The 13,715-nt window shown below is 44.3% G+C and overlaps 1 protein-coding gene across 6 annotated transcripts in view; it reads left to right on the top strand.

Moving 5' to 3' along the window:
• The first annotated feature begins 7,281 nt into the window (after positions 1-7,281).
• The window catches only part of OSBPL1A (oxysterol binding protein like 1A), a 78,231-nt gene continuing 71,797 nt past the window's right edge, over positions 7,282-13,715 (top strand). For 2 of the 6 annotated variants that reach the window (XM_069779185.1, XM_069779182.1), the window contains exons 1-2: positions 7,335-7,353; positions 13,452-13,572. In XM_069779185.1, coding sequence (XP_069635286.1) covers positions 13,452-13,572 — 121 coding nt within the window. In that variant the 5' untranslated portion in view covers positions 7,335-7,353. Of the gene's footprint in view, positions 7,301-7,334; positions 7,359-13,451; positions 13,573-13,715 lie in introns of those variants that run through there. The other 4 variants (XM_069779184.1, XM_069779183.1, XM_069779186.1 and 1 more) reach the window with 4 other exon arrangements.

Below are 13,715 nucleotides of genomic sequence, written 5' to 3'. Positions count from 1 at the left end.
TTAACGGGAGAGCCGGGCTCTCCTGCCGGGCGGGCCCGGTCGAAGAAAAGATGGCGAAGCCTCCCTGCATCAGCTGCTTCTGCGTGAGGCGCTCCCATAGGCCTCCCTGCCGTGCCCCTTGCCTCCGGTTCTCTGCGGGCTGGCTGTGCTCACCCCGCTCGTCTCAGCACCCGCTACCTTCCCTTGTTGTGGCCCGTGTTTCTTACCTACGAACAGCGTACCTCAGAGCAGGACGATCCATCCCATGGCCCACGCGGACCTTCAGACACCAAAACATTGCTACATCCGAGCCTGACTCCCGAATAACTATAGGAGTAGTTCCTCCTCCTACGCCTTTGTCCCCGGTGTGCTGCCATGCAGTTGCCCTGAACCATTCTTGGGTGTCTCTGAAGGTATGAGTGATCTCAAGTGATCTGTTTGTTTCCAGGTTAGGTTTAATTGCTACCCCAAGTAAGAGAAACTTAACGTATTCCTACAGCAAGTAGCCCAAATGACTAGGTCAAGATGTAGCATTAATAAATTGTTACAAAATCTACTTTTGTCATGCATTGCCTCAGAATCAAGATGACACCTATCAGGTGGTACTTTTGCCTTATTCATTACATCGTATTTTTGAAATAAAGCAGTTATATTTCAGTGATGATTTTACAGATACAGTCATTATTACCTTGCATTTATGTCACTCAAAATGAGTGATTAGCATTCTTACAACTACATAGTTTCTTCCAAAAAAGGATTGAAAAAAAATCATAGGTGTTCCAAGCAGTTTTCATTACAGTTATAGAAATGCACTTCATTTATTTAACATTGACAAGTTTTGTGTATCTCTTTTAGAGACAGCACTGATCAGTAAAGATCTCTTTTTGCTTGAGTGCAAACTATGGGTGTCACCTTTTCTGTAGTTTGTATGTTTTCTTCCAATGTGGTTTTATACTGACATAGTTGTGAAGAATTCAAGGTAAGCTTTGTTTTCCCCTTTCTCAAAAGCTGGAAGAATCTGCACCTGCTCTGGAGAACAGGATTAGAGTTCAGAATGATGGTGACAAACAGGACACACGTTCTAAAAACAAAAAACAGCAACAAAAAAACCCAGGATGCAACTGAGTAGAGACAAACCCAGCACTGTATTATCGACTGCATATATTCATGACGGAGAACTACTGGTTACACAGCAGTTCCGCAGAAATGATTTGTGAGTTAGAGTGAATCCCAAGCTAAGCATTTGCCAATAGTGCCATACTTTTGCTTAAAGAACCATCATGCTGGGATGTCCAAACACATGTGAGGTAATGTAAGACATGTGAGGTAATCCTGCTTTGTACAGAACCACTAAAGCCCCAGCTGGGAGTCTGTGTCCAATTTAGGACTGCACTTCAAGAAGGATGCGCACTAACTAAAGTCTGGATTAAAGCAATAAAATCAATCGCAAATCTAGAAAGCCTGAATTCTGAAAAGACTGGAGAGAAGCAGTTCGTTAGTTTAAAGAGAACTCTGAGAAAGGTAGGCACCCTTAATATGCTACAGATTGCTGCAGAGAAGAGACTACATTTTTCTCCCTCTCAGATGTATAAAAGATGTGAAGTACATAGATTTAATTTTGAAGGTTGAGAGATTCAGATCATATGCCTAGGGTCTTCCTTTAGCACATAACTGAACCTCACTGTTCTTTATGGTGAGGCATCTCCCAAACTGATACTCTTCACAGCAGTGCATGAACTTTGATATTTGAAATGGTTACTAAATCCAACCTTTGGTCCTGTCTTGTCAGGGCAAGGTCATACACTGGGTAATTACTGATGCCTCTCTGGAACTAGAATCTAGGGCACAAAAAGCTTAAATCAGATATATATAATATTCACATAGTTAAGGAAGCAATATTTACACAGTATAAATAAGAAGAATGTTATCTGAATGCAATGCATGTAAAAGCTACCAACAATTTTAAAAGAAAAATATTTTTAAAATCAGAAATGGTTTCTAATGAAATACTGCTTACCTTCTACTACCAAATCTGTCCAGAGGAGGGAGGTAAATAGCCACATTTTTATGTTACCATAAAGAAAAAGAAACTAGCTGAAAACGCTCATTCTCCCTGTGTATATAACTTCAGCTTATGTGAGCTTTATTTGTTGCAAATTCTCTTACCTTTGCTAGTCATTTTTTTAACTTCATGATCCAAACCTCAGAAACTTTAGATTTGCATAATAACCCAGCGTGTTACATGAATGATGTTAGGAAGACAGTATGGAGTTTGACAGCACAAAGTAAATGCTGATTGGAAATAAAATGCCACAATTGATATGAGTGAAGAATTCTGATTTGTGACTAAGAATCATATGTAAAGTATGTATCATGAAATCTTCACTACAGCTGATGGGCTTTTGACTATTAACTTTGATGGGGCTGCAGTATGTAAATATAAAAGGATAAATCAGGATTGAATCACAAATAAGTGAAAAATACAGAACTAAGAAATATAAAAGAACTAAAACATTTGAGTAAAATATCAATAACCATGCCTGATTTTGCATGCAACAGTTCAAGCAGCATGGTATATTTGCAACTTCTCTTTTATAAAAAAAGAAGATGATTAAGAACAAATAAGGACAATGTCCTGTCATGTACTACCAGCTAATGCCCTCAGTTCTGTATTCTGTTTTTGAGCCGGATTTTCTTCTACTGAGGCTTTGCCAGTACTGTAGCTTTGTCTTAATAATAGCTCAATGACAGCATTTTGCTATAGTAACTTACTAACAGAACACAAAATTTTCTCTAATGTTCCAATTCCACTCTACATCCAATATAAATCTCAATCTGGGCCATCCAATAAGGAGCATATATACATTTAAGCACAAAGTAGTTCAGGTGATTTCAGTTTCACAGTGATGTGTTTTGCTAGATTGTGCTCTAAACTGACATAAATTAGCCATAAGATTCGTAATTACAAGCTCTCCACGTATAGCTAATTTATCTTTTGGAACTAAACCCAAACCAAACTGATTCCACTACAAGAAAAAAGTGCATTAAACAAACCTAAATCTTGTTCTAAGACTACATGTCTGGTAAGTCTAAGGGGAAGTATATGTACAGGTGACTTACACATTGCTTAAGAATGTTTCTTCTAGCCACAACCCAGTTGTGTGCTGGCTATAGCAGTGTACAGTTGTCTTCTGTAGAGCTAGAGATATCCAAAGGCTTTTCTACAAAGTAATAACTGCTAGCAGGTTTTAGGAGCCTTCTGGCAGAAGAGGATCAATGAATTCTCATGTTTTCTCCTGCCATGCCTGCATTCATATAAAAAGGGCATGTTAAAATGAACTCTTCTCTATGATTTTTTTTCTGCTAGAGAATACCTCCAGAAGTTGCCCAAGCTTGCTTCAGCGCTGCTTTGAGCAGCAAAAAGCACTCCTAATCTCAGCAGTTAATCCAGCTCACACTATCTACAAATTAAACTCATTACATGGTTATTTCCTGCAATGTACGAAATAAACATCAGCAACAGACTCCCATCTGTAAAAATTCCTATTGCAGGCAGTTCAGAACAACATGAAAATTTGCTCTCATCACTCACTGGAAGTTGCTCTTGGTAATCCAGGGAGAAGGTCTACAGGAATGACATCTGAGAGTGTCAGCAGAGTAGTTAATTCTCCTGTGCCTGTCTTTTGCCAGCATAGTAAGTAAAATCGGTATGGAAATATGACAAGGGCCTGTGCATGCTGCACTGCTTTCCAGAGTTGAGGAGCAACTTTCTCAAGTGCACCAAGGCTGCATGCAAGCTACTAAGGAGAAAATTTTTTGTTTCTGTCCAATGACTGTTGGTCAGTTAACGAACACTCAGTCATTAAATATTTTACTGCATGAAAACACACGTGCAACCTGTATCATTTATTACCTCCATTTGTCATTTCCACGTGTACACTCCCTTGCTAAATTGTATATCGCAAGTTTCACTGGTATGCCCTAGTCTGAAGAGGAAGAAAACAAAGTGTCAGTGCAGTAAAGAGTTATGTATCATAAATAAAATTGTGAAGTTTCAGGCAGGGTAGCAATATAAATGCCCAGTAATTCTTGTCCCTTTCCCAAGTCTGAAACGTTTTCTAAAAGTTCTTCCTTAGTTCAGCCCTGGATAAACCACTAGCAACCTAGGTCAACTGTGCAGAAGCAGAAAGGGGTGTAGGGAGGTGCTGTTTGTCTCATCTGAGAAGCTGCAAATGGTACCTTGCAAAATGAGAAACGATCAGCATCTTGGCTTGTATAGTTGCTAATGATGACATCAACCACAATACTGTGGTTATTTTCTTTCAAGTAATGGCAATGAAGAGTGGTATTGTTTCAAAATTTCCAGCTGAAATACTTCTCATCATAGGGTTTGGTTGCCTGCAGCAATGAATTCAATTAGTTGATTATGCACTACGCCCAGCAGAAGCTCCCTCCGTAAATAAGTTTCTCCTCAGGAAGCGCTGTGGCCTTACAGCTTTGAATTCTGCAGTCAGGTTGCCCCATCAGCCCCATCCCAGAATACGAGACATGTAAAATATAGTATGCTGTGAAAATCACTTACAAAACTGTTCAGTAAGTTCTGTGCAAGGCTGTTTGCTAGTGCATTCAACCCTAACATGGGAAGCGTTTCATGCTTTCTGCATTACTAATTTCAGCAGGTTATCTGAAAAAGGAAAGACATTAAAAAAAAAAGATAAAAGAAATGCTCAAACCAGAAAGGACCCTTGGTATCAGCAACACTGTTTTTCTCATTTCCACACTTAAAAGTCCAAAACGCACTGGGTTATTCCTCCAGGACGTGCAAGGAGGCAAAACATGGGTGAAAAACAGACGGTCCTTGAAGACGCTGGGAGCAGGGGGAGTGTAGTGATAACTGAACAGGAGACCACTGTACGTCCAGGAGTTGGTGATCCGCAGTACAGTTAAGCTGAGCAGGCCCAGGTCAGTGCTGTGCTGCCTTCAGGCCTGTGCTGTGGGGCACCAGGCCCGTTGGCTGCAGGATAAACTCCACCAGCAACTTGTCACAGAGGAGCCTGCAGGCAGCTCTGGCTTGGTGCAGGTGATTACACCACCTGCGTGGCCTTGCCTTTATCTAGCAAGAAGGTCTCATGTGCACATTCCTTATAAATAGCTATTTTCTTGTAAGAAAATTAAAATAGCTCAAACGACAGAGGAGGAGCTTCCCTCCATGGATGGGATCTGTGCAGCATGCTGTGGGAGAAGTCCATCCAGGGTCAGTCCAATGCTGCAGGAATGTGGGGCTCAGCATCTGAAGGGACATAAGTTTTACTCACTATTTGTATTACTTTTCCCTATTCTGTCTTTTAAAAACAGTAGTTTTATTAAGCCATTTGTTGTCAGGCCTTTCTTACTGAGATTCAGAATTAAACCTGTCACCGTCCCTCTCAATTAATTGCTTCTACTCCCTGGTGCAGAACAGGGAGCTACAGTATAACTGACTGGCTGAAAGGTAAAGCTCTCTGCTGTAAACACTGTGCTGCATTGCAACGGGTGATAGTGTAGGGGGATGCTGATACTTTCATTTTATTACAAAAATCCTGATAAATACGAGGAAATAATTCGAATATTTTTATACAGTATTCATGTATGTAAAATACAGTGCAAAATAGGAAAAAGGGAGGGACGCTTGATTTTATTGTGAGGTTGCTTGGAGCAGTTATGGCATTGTGAAGGATGGCTCAAAGCCAGAAGCAAGACGGAGAAATAAAAGGAAAGAAGCTTAGGCAGACTGACAGCAGTGGCCAAGAGCATAGGAAAAGATATGAATGCAGGGCATGAAACAGCTAGCGCTCTGAAAGTAAGGACAGCAACTTGAAGACCTGCTCCTAAGGAAAGAAAGTCAATGGGATCATTCACTGGAGCCTCCTGGATGTCACATACTTATTGCTGCTGAATCATCCCTGGAAGCAGATCTCTTAACTAAGATAAACTAATCTAAAGTAATGAAAAGCAGGGAAAGTCCAAACACAGCAAATTTGTGTTACCTCTGCAGGTGTTGGAACCATTCCATTTCTTCTTTTGGAACTTGATTCTTAAAACATTAAAAATATATGTAGCTATAGACAATACAGAAAAATGAAGCATGCCTTGTTATTTATGTCTCAAGAGTTTCACAAGAATTGCTCAGGTTTAAACTTGCCCACTTTTAGAACAGAAGTTTCATCCTAATCTTTTGAGATAGTTTCTCATGGCACCTGTGGCTCCTGCCCTGCCTTTTCAGTGCTCCTTCTGCATATGACACAGACTCAGTCATGCCTCAACACCGCAAAGCTTCCCTGCTTCCTTAATAAATTCCTGCAGGATTTTAAAGGCACTGTGGGAGCTTTCAAAATGCAAAACCCCTCTCAGGTGCTAAAGGCAGAAAAACAAGGTGCCAGCTACTGGCTTCAGGTGAAAGGTGTAGGGGAGAATAAATACAGGCAGGACAAAGAGAGGGGATAGGAGTGGTGGACTAAGGGGGTTTGTTTTTGTTTTTTTTTTAATGAGGGGGTGTTTTACTTTTTGTCGCCAGCAGTACCCAACCTCTTGCTCTTTTAGGTTGCTGTCGGCCACGCCGTTCTCAGGAGCAGTGCATGCATTCACCATTTCCTTTTACTCGCACCACGTTTGTATACAAGACTGAAGCGATTTCCAAGAACGCCCTTTTCCCCCCTCTGGTGATACATGATTCTTGTCCTCTTACAGTCTTCCTTCGAGGCCGTTTTGTCAACCTCTCCGCGCCGCTGGAAGGCCTGTCAGCGTCTCCGCGTTCCCGCCGCCTCTTCTGTCCCCCCTTCGCAGCTCCCCTCAGCAGAGGCGCGGACTGGGGTGCTCTCAGGGCAGACGGGAGCCAAAGCCCCGCAGCTCGCGTTGCGGCGGCAGGCGAACCCAAGCGCGAACAGGGCACTATCTGTCGGGCAGCCCCCGCGGTCGCAGGGGCGTCGCTGTCCCTCCCTAGGAAGGGCGGCCGCCGCCGGCTGCGCGCGGTGCGGGCCGCTTTCTCTCAGAAAACGGGCGGGCGCGGGGCCCTGCTTCATCCCTCCCGGCTCTTCGGGCAGGCCCCAGCGGGCTGCGCCAAGCCCCGGGCTCCCGAGACCGGCCCCACGCGTGCGGAACGACCCCGCCCACCCACTCCCACCCGGCCCTCTGGGGGAGGTGGGGGGCCGAGGCGGCCGCGGGCGGGGCGGGGCGGGGCTCTGCCAGGCCCCGCCCCGCCGGGAGCCCGCGCCGCCCGCCCTGCGCGGCGGGGGGGGAGCGGTCCGCGCTGCTGAGGCGCCGCCGCAGGTCACGTGCGGGGCCGGTGCGTATAACACAGCGGGGGGGGGGCGGCGGCGACAGGAGCTGCGCGGAGCGGTGAGGCAAGGCGAGGCTGGCGGCGGGTCAGCTCAGCTCACCCGCCCCGGGCGTATCTTCTTCCGTGGGGCGGGGGGGGACACCCGGGAACGGCTGGAGACGTGCCCTCCCGCTGCGGCGTTTGCTTTCTTGGTGCCGTTATTATGCCTCTTGCTGTACCTCCTCCCCGGGCTGCCCCCGAGCCGGCCGTGCCCGCGGGGCGGGAGGGGCACCAAGTTCAGTTAGAGCCGGCTGCGAGGGGCGCGGCTGGGCCGCCGGGGCGGGCCGGGCCGGGCCGTGGAGGCGAGGCCTGCGGGGCGGGCGCTGCGTGAGGGGGTACGTGCCCCCGCCGGGCCGCCCGCCCGCCGCGGAGGACCCCGGTTCGCTGGCAGCCTCGGGCGCCGCCTCGCCTCTGTGGCCGCCGGGAGCGTGTTTGGGGGTGTCGTGGGGTGGGGGTGTCGCTGCTTCCCCCCGCGGAGCCTCTCACAGCGTGACCCGGCAAGCCGTCCGCCGGGGCGGCGGGGGGCGGCCCAAAATAAGGCTCGGCTGGAGGCTGAGGAGCCGAAGCAGAGGCGGCCTTGGTAGCCGGGGCGGGGGGGCTCTGGCCTTCGGGAAGCGGTGTGGGCGCCCGCTGTGCTGCGTGGGTGGCCCTTCCTCCTCCCTCTCCCCGCAACCGGAGCTGCGGGGGGGGCGGCCGGTGCCTCGGGGTGCGGTGGTCCGCGCCCTGGGTCTGAGCGCACCTTTCCCCTTGGCAAGAAGTGCCGTTGCTGTGACGCATGAGCCTGTCGCCTTAAAAAGTGTGTAATTAGTGGTACAGAAACGAACTGCTCGATTCCAGACGCGCGTAGAGAACTCACAGCGGTTCTGCTGAAGTTCTTACCTGCTTGGAACTGCACTTGCTTGCTGATCCAGTTGAGATCTTGCCCTAGCTGTGGTAAGCTTATTTAGAGCTCTTGGGCTGAAAGGAAGTCTTTGATGTAGTAGAAGCTAAACTATGTGCGGAAAACAGCCAGAAGGTGCCTAAGAATGAGGATTAGTTTAAATAACTATTGCCTTGGCAGTGGTATTGAACAGGTATTGTGTTACTGCATCTGTGTTAATTGCTAATGAGCAGACAGTAACTTGATTTTAGATAGGTGATGCTTTCACATGAAGTACCATGAGACTGTCACAGAAGCATGTTCAACTTCTAGAACCCTTTAACTGAAAATTAAAATAACTACTTTTAGATAACATCGCTTGTGCTTCTAGTGTGGCAACTCTTTCTTCTTGGAGCAACTCCTGTCAGTACAGTGTATTGTGTGGGTTTCTAGACAGGTTCTGTCTGTTTGTGTGGTTTGCTCCATTTTGTCCTCCTCCTTTACAAGCATCACATCATAATATGTCCGTGCTGGGACATGTACAAAGTCTTCCTGAGCAAGTATCGTCCTTTCCTACAGGAATCTAGTTTTCATTGCTAGAGGGAGATATCTTGAAATACTAGCCAGTGCAGTGCTTTTTACCAGCCTTACTATTTGTTGTGAAGAGAAAGCTTCCTATGCAACCAGTGGCTGCTGACTCAGCCTTAACATTAAATTGGGCAGTGCCAGTACTGCTTCTGCTGCTTGTTGAGCTGCAGCAGAGTGACAACCAACCATGTTCTGCTTATTGTGTATTGTTGCACTTCTGGGCTGTGTACATGGCAGGAGGCCCCAGCATGAGAAGAAATCAAAGCAAAAAGCAAGTGGGTGTTATCAATAGTTCTGCACCGTGGTCAGGGATGGTGCTTTAGGTCTTCATAGACCGCTTTGTGAGAAACTTTTTGCTCATACTCGCTTCTAGCAGTTGGGCAAAGTTGATAGTTTGTATATTGGTAGTTAGGTGGCCTTTTGTGGTTAAGTATTCTGCAAAACGCTTTTAAGCAGGCATGCGGGCAGAACGGTAACCTGGGTTCTCTGCTCTGTTGGAAACAACCCCTATGTGAAGATAGATGCTGTAATAGTGTGAGAAGGTCACTCTGGCATAGGTCTCCTAGAAGAAGATAAAAGCAGAGCATCTCAATGCTATTTTTTATAACTCCTTAAAGGATAAGATTCAATTAGCACTCAAGTACTGCTCCAGTAGTCCTAATGAGTTCAATGGAAGTGCCTTGCAGTAACATCTCATCTTTATAGGAGACACTAAATATTGTTCTTGTGGTGTTTTCATGGTATACCAGTGACTGTAGAGACTACCATACAAGCCTTTCAACAGCACAAGGCGTAAAGATGAGCTGTGAAAGGCAGTTTAACCTATATCAGCTAATTAATGAATAAAGTAATGATGGCAACACCACTGAACAGATGTCTGCTCTCAAGTGGCTAGTAGCTTTGCATATAGGCAGCAAAATTCATATAGATTAACTTGCCAGTAGTATTTTATGGCTAATAAAGCCAAACTAAACTATTAAGTTTCTCCCTCAGTGCTGATGGTCTGGCTTGGTACCTCAAAACCAGTGGGTGGGAATTTTGGAGCTCTCTTGGTAGTGGGTCAAATAAACTCCCTCTGCAGGGGGTGTGCAGATGTGCAAAGTACAGTTATAAGTGCATAGTAGTGAGTGCCTGTGTGTTGATTTCTTTCCATACTCTAAACTTGCCACTCAGACTTATGTTGGTGCTTGCTCAGCTCCATTATAGAGCAAATCCTGTTGCTTAGAACAGTTTTTCAAGATTGTGCCAAGTTCTATTAAGAGCCTCTTTGCTGCCAGCTTCACTTAGGCACTTCATTTAGCTTGTTAGTTAAAACTTTAGGTTCTGTATCACTTGTCTGATGAGTAACTGCATGCAGATTCACTTTCCAGCCCCAATTGTAGGAACATTTTCATGCGAATGATCCTTCTAACCATGACTAATAGCCAGACAGTCATTCTTCTGCATCACTGCATGCTTCAAGCTTACAAAGTGTATTTGAAATTGGAGGCTTGGCCAAAATGGCAGTCTTTGGGGACTAAACCAGTGAAGCAGACAGACCTTTCTTAGCCATGTTACTATGCATGTCACTCTACTGCTAATATTTGCTGTAAGAGTACAAACAAATCAGCGATTTTAACCTAATGACTATTTGGGGGGAGAAAAATCATGCAAGTAATTTTACGCAGTGATTCAGCTTTCCATGTATCTTAAGCTGTTTAAGATTCTGCTCATGTACATAACTGGCCTTGCTGCATACAAGAGTTGTGGATTTGGATCAGCTTCTTGGTTCCCTTCCCAAACAGTTTTTTTTCTTCCTTCTCATCAATATCAAATGGAAACTGCAGGTTCTTAATGTGTTGAAAGTGCATTGCTGTTCATACCTGCTGTGCATGTGGGATGTTGACAAATGATAGGGGTAATGATAGGAGTATGTTTCTCTTAGGTGAGACATTTGAGAGATAGCTAAAGAAATATTGTGTGGGAGGGGGTGAAAACGAAGGATGAGCTTTGCTTTGGTTTTTTTTCCCCTATCCTTGATAGGTAGGCCAGCAAAATGAGCTCTAAGTGTACTCTTAGCTTTTGTCTGGATGATTCTCAGTGCTGCATTCTGTGTCCCCCTGAAACAGTATCGCTCAGCTTCAGATAAAGTATTACAGACTGATAATACATTAACATATATGATTTTGATCTTTCGCTAGACACTGGTAGAACTGATTCACTGAGGAAAATTATACCTGCCCCAGTAACAACAAACTGTGCTGTGTTGGCTCAGACAAGTGGATACACTCCTGTTTAAAGGAGAAGGTAGCTTCAGGGCCCAAAGGATTACTAGAAGGACTAGTACTGTTTTGTTTTGTTTTTCTAGTAGAACTGAAAAGCAGGCACAAACAAGACTATTGTCTAACCACTGCTGGAGAAGGCATTTGTATCCTGTGTCTGTGGTAGATTGCAGGTGACTGATCCAGTCTGTTCTTCTGAAACATGCCAGAAAGGGGTTGCTTAGTCTCTCTGTCAAATTCTTTGAAAACAGATTCCCTCTGTCCCTTTGCTGTTTGAGCAAAAGGTAGGGAAAAACTCTCTTCTCTGTATTGTTAGTGCTTTGGCAGTCTGTCCTGTTCCAGGCTTCTGTCCGTCTTGAATATTACAAGATCTGTCACTGTTACAGGCTTTTTGTTGCTTACCCAGTGTTCTCACTGTCTCGTCTCTTGCTGAGTGGCTTCTTATCTTACAGTAGTCAAAGAGCTCCCTGCATCAATTTTGGCTATGAGTGTGTGTGGTGCAATCAAGCTGCCTGTCCAATGCAGCAGAGTGTGAACAGTTTGTGGGACCAATCAAAACCTCTGTTGGTATAGGAAAGCTAACTACGTGAGGCCAATAATGTTCTTTGCAATCATTAACTGACTTTAGAAATCTAGATTCTGCAGTATCTGGTAAACCTAGTGTGTCAGGTAAAGATGCTAAACTGGAGATACTAAATTTGGACCACCTCTTCTTTTAGTGTTTTTAGCAGCAATAAATTGTGTATTGCATCAGTCTTTTGAGGCTGCTTTTAAAATTGCTTCTTGATACGTCTTAAAAGCGCGTATTTAAATAGGACATTAAAATTGTTTTTTGCCTGTGCTGAGCTGTGCTGCATCTGGGTCTAGTTGTAATAACATTAAAAAAAAAAAAAAAGGCAAAACTACTTCAGATTGTGATGCTGTCAGTGTGGAAAAAGATTAGTTAAGACATAACTTAATAACTGCATTCTGCAAGAGACCTGGTGAGTAGCATTATCACTTGCCCAAAGGTCTAAGGCTCCCTGTCTACTAGAGAGCTGTAAAAATAGCTATGCTAACAGGTTTTGTTTTCTCCCTTCTTTGAAAGATGTAGATACTCCTTTTTTTTGTATTTCAAGAGCAATGGTAAGATGAGAATTGGCTAGTGATGTTTTATAGTTGCATGTGAATTTCTTGTCCTGGTTGTGGCTGGGATAGAGTTAATTTTCTTTCTAGTAGCTGGTATAATGTTATGTTTTGGATTCAATATGAGAAGAATGTTGATAACACACTGATATTTTCAGTTGTTGCTAAGTAGTGTTTAGACTAAGTCAAGGATTTTTAGCTTCTCATGCCCAGCAAGCAAGAAGGCTGGAGGGGCACAAGAAGTTGGGAGGGGACACAGCCAGGACAGCTGATCCAAGCTGGCCAAAGGGGTATTCCATACCATGTGATTTCATGCCCAGTATATAAACTAGGGGGAGTTGGTTGTGGGGGGATCACTGCTTGGGAACTAACTGGGCATTGGCTGGTGAGTGGTGAGCAACTGCATTGTGCATCACTTGTTTTGTATGTTCCCATCCTTTTATTAGTGTTGTCATTTTATTATTGCTACTATTATCATTGTTATTTTCTTCCTTTCTGTTCTATTAAACTGTGCTTATCTCAACCCATGAGTTTTACTTTTTTTTTCCCCCTGATTCTCTGCCCCATCCCACTGGGTGGGGGGGGAAATCAGTGAGCGGCTGTGTGGTGCTTAGTTGCTGGCTAGGGTTAAACCATGACACTTCTTTATATTGTACTATTGTGTTTCTTAAAGATAAGGTCAAGAAGTTGTTGGAGTATCTGACTCCCCTTCAAGTCAAGGTTGGAGGGTCAGGTATCAGAGTTCAAGAGCTGGTAGTACCAGTCACTGATGGGTATCTGGGACCTTAATGTGAACTCGGATTCTGTTCCCCAGGGTTGGCAGCCAAAATAAGTCTCGGTTAATTCTGAAGAAATACTTGGGCTAATAGGCATACATAATTTTTTTTTTCCTTATTGCCTGTGGAAACCTTACAGGGTAAAGGTGAAAATCTTATGAGGAAAAAGTAAGCATTTATTTGTTATGCTTGTAGCAAAGCTTGCTTTGTTTATGGTGTACAGTACTCCCAAGGCACACTTAGAACCTAGAAAACCGAGGAGCAAGAAAGCATGGGTATTTTATTATTTAACTGCTTTGTATGAGGAATTTTAATGCCTCTTAGTGGCATGACTGAGTGCTGGACTGTTGAAAACAGTGTGCACATTAAATGTGTTCTACAGAGGAAATAATTATCTTTCTCATACCAGTGTTAGTATTAAATAAGGGAGAAAAGTGACATAATACTAAGCCATAACTTATACCAGCATAAGAGATTGCAAAATCGGTTCTTTCATTTCTTTATTACAGATGAGTACTGAAGCAGAACAGCAGCTTCTCCATGATGCTAGAAATGGAAATGTTCAAGAGGTTAAACAGCTGTTGGATACCATGGACAAAGGAGAAATAAGATTTGATATCAACTGTAAAGGTTAGTAGCCTTCCTCGAATGTTTGTAATCTCACTGTTGAAGTCACATGTAGTGAAACTGTTGCTGATAGTATAATCTTGCTTTCTTTGGAGTGCTCAATAGAGTAATAAAAAAACACTTCAACAGCTGCTTTTGTCCTGTGA

This window comes from Haliaeetus albicilla, chromosome 3 (assembly GCF_947461875.1).
Source record: "Haliaeetus albicilla chromosome 3, bHalAlb1.1, whole genome shotgun sequence".
Lineage (NCBI taxonomy): Eukaryota > Metazoa > Chordata > Aves > Accipitriformes > Accipitridae > Haliaeetus > Haliaeetus albicilla.
This window is presented reverse-complemented; position numbering and strand designations above follow the sequence as displayed.